General features: G+C 46.7%; 1 protein-coding gene and 1 long non-coding RNA gene across 2 annotated transcripts in view; one reads left to right on the plus strand and one right to left on the minus strand.

The window, feature by feature from the left end:
• The first annotated feature begins 235 nt into the window (after positions 1–235).
• The window catches only part of LOC116045461, an 18,145-nt gene continuing 10,880 nt past the window's right edge, over positions 236–7,500 (plus strand). The window contains exon 1 of the long non-coding RNA XR_004103925.1: positions 236–461. This is a non-coding gene — a long non-coding RNA (uncharacterized LOC116045461). The remainder of the gene's footprint in view (positions 462–7,500) is intronic.
• pim2 (Pim-2 proto-oncogene, serine/threonine kinase) overlaps positions 3,018–7,500 on the minus strand; it is a 7,150-nt gene continuing 2,667 nt past the window's right edge. Inside the window, exons 4-8 of the mRNA XM_036007861.1 lie at positions 5,482–5,690; positions 5,103–5,272; positions 4,714–4,890; positions 3,202–3,341; positions 3,018–3,089 (exon numbers count right to left, since the gene is read on the minus strand). Of these exons, the coding sequence (XP_035863754.1) occupies positions 3,087–3,089; positions 3,202–3,341; positions 4,714–4,890; positions 5,103–5,272; positions 5,482–5,690 (699 nt within the window). The 3' untranslated portion in view covers positions 3,018–3,086. The remainder of the gene's footprint in view (positions 3,090–3,201; positions 3,342–4,713; positions 4,891–5,102; positions 5,273–5,481; positions 5,691–7,500) is intronic.

The raw sequence follows: 7,500 nt of genomic DNA on the forward strand, positions 1-7,500 counted from the left end.
ACATGTACTTAGTTACATTCCAGCGCTGGTTTCCATGCTCATTAAAAGCTTTCATTTAAACATCCTGTTTTCAGTTGTTCATAGATTTGATTTCCCTTGTTGTGAACACTATGAATTGTGGGTAATGTAGTATCACAGAGAAGCCAACAGAAGAGTAGAGACACACAAAGTGATGAAGTGACAAAAACGGTTTTATTCAAACGTTGGATCCCCATTTCGATCCATAAAAGTCTTATTTAATGTAAATAAACAGAAACAAGTGACCTAACAAAGAGCCACTTTGATCATAAATCCAGCCAATAATACACAAGTATCTACGGCAACGGGACACCAGCTACCAACCAGATCCACTGGTTTCCATCTGGATCTGAAGTCACACAGGAAACAAAATAAATACATATCTTTGCTCGAACTTTAAATTAAGATTCTGACTCGACCGTCAAACTAACTTCCCTGTTTTCGTAAAGTGTCCTCTGCTGAAAAAAGCCAAAATCTCACTGGACAGACGGAGATCTTTTGCATTTTCCCGTAAATATTGGCATCATTTGGTTCTTGTAAAAAAGAAAAATGGAGATTGATATGCTTATTAAAGCTCAGATTTTAGGATATATCCAGTTTATATCCAGGTGAGAAATAGAACTGCAAAAGTTCTTAATAACTCAGATTTGCGCCTTTTTTAAATGTATTTTTAAGTCTGAACACTGAATATTATTATGAGCTTGCAAAGATTTCAACCCTAACGTCCAAATCACGTGTCAAACTCGAGGCACGCGGGCCAAATCTGGGCCCTCGCAGATTCAGATCCGGCCCACGTTATCATTTAAGGTTCTCAATACGTTTTGGCCCGTCTGGTTTGAGTCGTTTTTTTCACTAAGATTTTGTCACTTTTGCCGACGTTTACGTTGCCGTTTTCCCACCCAGATACAACCTTTTTCGTGAGCTTTCAGTGTTCAGACGCCGACGACTTCTCCCGTTTGTTCCGGTGAAAACACACCGGGCGCGTAAGTGAAGCGGAGATAAGCGCCTGATGGCACGCCTGGCCAGTCACACCGGACACGAAAGAGACAGGATGAGTGGGTAATTGTAGCCTGTGTGTGTGTGTGTGTGTCTCTGTCTGTCTGTGTGTGTGTGTGTCTCTGTCTGTCTGTGTCTCTCTGTCCATCTGTCGGTGTGTCCTTCTGTGCATGTGTGTCTCTGTCTGTCTGTCTGTCTCTGTCCGTCTGTGTGTGTGTCTCTGTCCGCCTGTCTGTGTCTCTGTCCGTCTGTGTGTGTGTGTGTGTGTGTGTCTCTGTCTGCCTGTCTGTGTCTCAGTCTGTCTGTGTCTGTCTGTGTGTGTCTCTGTCTGTCTGTCTGTCTGTCTGTCCGCCTGTCTGTGTGTGTCTCTGTCTGTCTCTGTGTGTAAGAGTCGCCCCAGCGTCGCCGCTCTGCGCCCGGTATGATTGGCCAGATTGGATAACATGGGCGCCAAAATGAACATTTCCAGAACAAGAAAAAAATGAAAAGGAATAAGAGGACAGTAATGGAGCCATAACAATGAAAAATAAAGTTACTGGTGTTTGCTCCGAGTTCTCCGCTGTCAGTAGCTTCGAAACCAAATAAATACAAAATTCAATAAATAACCAAAACAGGAAAGTCCTTCTGCTTAAATTAGGGCTGGCTCCTGCATCCGCCAGAAGAGATAAATAAAAAAAATTAACATTGCAGCGTGAGGAGTAAAACATAAAAAAATAAGAAAAATAAATACTTTTTTCTCATGTAAGCGATCGTTAGGGTTGGGCATCGTTTGGATTTCAACAATTCTGATCCCGATTCGTCCTTTCGATTCCGGTTCTCATCGATTCTTTGAGGGGTGGAGTTGAAATGGGTCACGTGCTTATATCACAAATAAGAGGAACGTTTGATTTTGAGTCAGTGGTGGGCTGCAGTTACAGCTCTCAACGTAAAATAACTTTACTTACTGAGCTCCACGGCTGCAACACAACAAGAGCCTGGCCGCTACGGAAACTAGGGCTGCAACTAACACGTGTTCTCATAGTCGATTAATCTGTCGATTATTTTCTCGATTAATCGATTAGTTGTTTGATCTATAAAAATGTCAAAACATGGTGAAAAATGAGGATCAGTGTTTCCCAAAAGCCTAAGAGGACGTCCTCAAATTTCTTGTTCTGTCCAAAACTCAAAAGATATTCAGTTTCCTGTCCCAGAGGAGAGAAGAGACTAGAAGATATTCACATTTAACGAGCTGGAATCAGAGAAATCTGATTTTTTTTTAATAAAAAAAATGACTCAAACGTTTAATCGATTATCAAAATAGTTGGCGATTAATTTAATAGTTGACAACTAATCGATTCATCGTTGCACCTCTAACGGAAACTAAAACTTGCGCATGTTAAATTGGGAAGAGATGATCGGTTTTTAAACCCAATCCTCTAAACGAGGGAACCGGTTCTCGATGCCCAACGCTAGTGATCGCATGCGTAGCTGCGTTTTCTCCACGTTTTAACCCTTCGATGGAGCGTCTGTTGACATCCACCGGGGACGTTTCTGTCGTGTCTGAGCGGGACGTGATTTAATGCCGGGGTTGAAACATGAAGACCGGCTCCCCTGAGGTCCAGTGGGGGGGGTTTTTTTACTTCCTGTCGTCCCGTCTGGGATGTTGAGCCTCGAGAGGATCTGCAGATCCTGCGGGAGACAGAGACGAGACGAGACCAGGCGCTCCTTTTACCTCGAGAGCGGGAAGCCGAAGCTGGGAATGACGTCACACCTCGAGTTGACCGCCGGGGGGGGGGGGGGGGGGTTTCCTCTAGCTAGGTTAGCGAGTCGCTAACGGCGCATTGCGCTGTTTTTTTGTGTGTGCATACAAATAGCGTAGCAACATGTCCACGGATAGAAGATGGACAGACGTGTGTGTGTGACTGATTCAGTGAGACACAAATAACACATTTGGGCATTTCCAACTTTGGAAAATCTGACTTCGGTGTATAAATGGAGCGCCCTACGAGACCTGTACGATGCTCAGGGCTACGTTTAATGTTTGTCCCGTCAGGAGGCCGGTGCGTTCAGGGCTACGTTTAATGTTTGTCCCGTCAGGAGGCCGGTGCGTTCAGGTGTTTAATGTTTGTCCCGTCAGGAGGCCGGTGCGTTCAGGTGTTTAATGTTTGTCCGTCAGGAGGCCGGTGCGTTCAGGTGTCTGTCCCGTCACAGGGACTGGTTGGGCAGAGAGCTGTGCTCCTCCTCCTCTGCCTCGCCTCCCTCCATCCAGGGGTGGGACAGGATCTCCTCCAGGGTCGGACGCTCCTCGGGACGGTACGACAGGCACCAGCGAATCAGAGACTGGCATTCTGGGAGGAGAGAGACGAAGGGGACGTGAGGTTAAACTGCTGCACAGAACCAAGGTTATTGTAGTTTTTTTCCTGATTGGACTGTTAGATTTCATTTTAGTTTGGAGTTAAATTCAGTTTACTTAAAACATGTTACACCGTGTCTTTTACTTCTAAGTTTAGTTTGTATAATATAATAATAACAACTCGGGGTGTAAGAAAAAAAAATCAATACACTTGAGTATTGAGATATTTTATTTAGCAATACTGTTTCAGTTTTCAAAAAGGCAATATTGGTTTGTTTTTTTACATTCAAAAATATTCATGTAAGGGCCTAACAGGGCTTAACAGTGTCTAGCAGGGCCTAACAGTGTCTAGCAGGGCCTAACAGGGCCTAGCAGGGCTTAACAGTGTCTAGCAGTGGCTAACAGTGCCTAGCAGGGCCTAGCAGTGTCTAGCAGTGGCTAACAGTGCCTAACAGTGTCTAGCAGGGTCTAGCAGTGCCTAACAGTGTCTAGCAGGGCCTAACAGGGCCTAACAGTGTCTAGCAGTGGCTAACAGTGCCTAGCAGGGCCTAGCAGTGTCTAGCAGTGGCTAACAGTGCCTAGCAGGGCCTAACAGTGTCTAGCAGGGCCTAGCAGTGTCTAGCAGGGCCTAACAGTGTCTAGCAGGGCCTAGCAGTGTCTAGCAGTGCCTAACAGTGTCTAGCAGGGCCTAACAGGGCCTAACAGTGTCTAGCAGTGGCTAACAGTGCCTAGCAGGGCCTAGCAGTGTCTAGCAGTGGCTAACAGTGCCTAGCAGGGCCTAACAGTGTCTAGCAGGGCCTAGCAGTGTCTAGCAGGGCCTAACAGTGTCTAGCAGGGCCTAACAGTGTCTAGCAGGGCCTAACAGGGTCTAGCAGGGTCTAGCAGGGCCTAACAGGGTCTAGCAGGGCCTAGCAGGGTCTAGCAGGGTCTAGCAGGGCCTAACAGTGTCTAGCAGGGCCTAACAGTGTCTAGCAGGGCCTAACAGGGCTTAACAGTGCCTGACTTTTTGCTAGAAGCTAACAATGTAGCTATGGCTGAACTTTGACCTACTTTATCATATCAACATTAGCTCACTAAGAACCTGGGAACCACAATCCCAAACTGGCAGTTTGATTTTCTGCGTACTGAATTGTTTATCTAAAGTAAACTTCTTTGACTTTTATGCACATCATGTCTTTTTTTAAATATTAGTTTTTCTAAAATTATACTATAAAATCCCAATATATATCGCCTTACGCACAGTATCTAAATATATTGCAGTATATTGAATCGTGACCCATGTATCGTGATACGTATCGTGTCGCCAGATTCTTGCCAATACACAGCCCTACTCATAAATATTCAGGGTGGGCGGAGCCTCTGCTCACCTTTAGAGACCCGTCTGGTGAAAACGGGCGCTGCGCCGACGATATCCTGGTCGCGCTCGAACGGGATGTCACCGCACACCATGTCAAAGAGCAGCACGCCCAGAGACCAGACGGTGAGAGGGACGGCCTCGTAGGACTGGGACACGATCCACTCAGGGGGGCTGTAGACCCGCGTACCTGGGGAGACAAGGAGAGGAGACAAGGAGAGGAGGAGAGGAGAGGTGTTATCAAGTCTGAATTAATTACAGTCTGGGGCTGAAAATGTCAGACAAAACAAACTGAAATTTTATAATTATTATTATAATTTTCCATGACTCGTGCAGGCCTAACTAAGACACAGTACTGACGTCAACGGACAGCTATTGGGGTCAGAGTGTGCGTCTCCGTACCTTCGAACTCGCTGTATGGCGTCTCTTTGAGCGGAGCTCCGGATCCAAAGTCGATGATCTTGACGTCGAGCGTCCGCGTGTCGACCACGATGTTCTCGTCCTTGATGTCTCGGTGCACGACGCCGTGGGCGTGAAGGAAGCGCAGCCCCTCCACGATCTGCCGGAAGAACCTGACGGGAGCGAAGCAGAACAGAGAGAGCGTTAACACGGGGAAACGGAAGAGATGACAGAACAGAACAGAACAGATAGGGCTGCACAATATATCGTTTATCATCATCATCATCATCATCGCGATAACTGGCGCAATAAACACATTGCCGAAATCTGAGTGCGAGGCGTTCAGGGACACCAGCAGGAGTGGGAGTTGGGAGAGTCTAACCTGAGTGCGAGGCGTTCAGGGAGAGCTCCTCTCTCCGTGATGAAGTCGAACAGATCCTGGCCGTGTGGCGGGCGCTCCAGCACCAGCAGGAAGCCCCGCCCCTCCACCTCGAACCAGTCCAGCATGCGGACGACGCTGGCGTGACCCCCGACCTCCACCAGCCGCTGCAGCAGAGCGATCTCCATGGGAACGGGGCCGACCTCGCCAGGCTGGGGGCGGAGAGGGGGAGATTATGAACATCTGCAGCATATTATATATACCATCCAGACCTGGTGACAGACCTTAGGAAGGGTTACTGATGCTGAATATATGAGATTAGATCACCAGGAAAACACACAACTCCACTTGAATGTTTGTTGAGTTAGTTGATTAAATGTTATTTTGTTATCGCCAATCGTTCTGTGTGTGTGTGTACGTCTGTGTGTACATGTGTGTGTGTGCGTGTGTCTGTCTCTCTGTGTGTGTGTGTATGTGTGTCTGTGTGTGTGTCTGTCTGTCTGTCTGTGTGTCTGTCTGTGTGTGTGTGTCTGAGTCTGCGTGTGTGTATATGTGTGTGTGTGTCTGTCTGTGTGTCTCTGTGTGTGTCTGTCTGTCTGTGTGTGTGTCTGTCTGTGTGTGTGTGTCTGAGTCTGTGTCTGCGTGTGTGTATATGTGTGTGTGTGTCTGTCTGTGTGTCTCTGTGTGTGTCTGTGTGTGTGTCTGTGTCTGTGTGTCTCTGTGTGTGTGTGTGTGTGTGTCTGTCTGTGTGTCTCTGTGTGTGTCTGTGTGTGTGTCTGTGTCTGTGTGTCTCTGTGTGTGTGTGTGTGTGTGTGTGTCTGTGTGTCTGTGTGTCTGTGTGTCTGTGTGTGTCTGTGTGTGTGTGTGTGTGTGTGTGTGTGTCTGTGTGTGTGTGTGTGTGTGTGTGTGTGTGTGTCTCTGTGTGTGTCTGTGTCTGTGTGTCTCTGTGTGTGTGTGTGTGTGTGTGTGTGTATGTGTGTGTGTGTGTGTCTGTGTGTGTGTGTGTGTGTATATGTGTGTGTCTGTGTGCCTGTGTGTGTGTGTCTGTGTGTGTGTGTGTGTGTGTGTGTCTGTGTGTGTGTGTATCTGTGTGTGTGTGTGTGTGTGTGTGTGTGTGTGTGTGTGTGTGTGTGTGTGTGTATCTGTGTGTGTGTCTTGCTGACCTGGAACCTTTGAGTGAAACGTTTGAGATCCTCGCGCATAAAAATAAATCCTTTTTTTAACGTTACAACTGAGAGACGACCAACAGCCCGAAACACAAACCTGCTCAGTTTGTTTTCAGCTTTGATGCTTTAAAAGACAGAAAATGTTTAATATTATTGCTTGAAAAAAAAAAAAAAAATAAAAAATAAATAAATCTGATTATCATCATTTAATGTATTATGTTGATCGACTTAAATATTTCAGCTACAATTTAAAAAATGTTTCTGAAAATCTAATTAATGGGAGAACTTATAACAAGAAACTATAACTGTGAAGCTGTTAGTAAAAGTTATTTCGTGATAGTACGGTCGCTGCTACTTTAAGAACTGAAAGGAGAAAAACGCCACACATCATCTCCAGGTTACCGTAACGGGGAGATAACCGCGGTTCTGTGATGACTCACGGAGGAATCTCTTTCTGTATTTTTCAGTAATAATTCTCACCGAAACTCCACTTTGGGTTGTTTGGCCGTTTAGTTTCCCCGAGTCATCGCCTGCAGGTGTGGTTTAGGGGGGGGAGGGGGGGTGGGGGGGGGGTTCCCAGTTAAAGTTCAAATGAATAAGAAATGAGTTAGTCACCGAGGGGAAATCCTACGGGGTCATTTACCGAACTGTGACATCACAGGTTTTCTGTGGGAGCCAGTGTGTGTGTGTGTGTGTGTGTGTGTCTGTATGTGCCTGCATGTGCTTGTGTGTCTGTATGTGTGTGTGCGTGCATATCTGTGTGTGTGTGTGTGCGTATCTGTGTGTGTGTGTGTGTGTCCTGGCGCCCCGGCTGTATCTCGCCTGTCAGTCCAGCAGAGGGCGGAGTCGACCCACT

Source organism: Sander lucioperca, chromosome 12 (assembly GCF_008315115.2).
Source record: "Sander lucioperca isolate FBNREF2018 chromosome 12, SLUC_FBN_1.2, whole genome shotgun sequence".
Lineage (NCBI taxonomy): Eukaryota > Metazoa > Chordata > Actinopteri > Perciformes > Percidae > Sander > Sander lucioperca.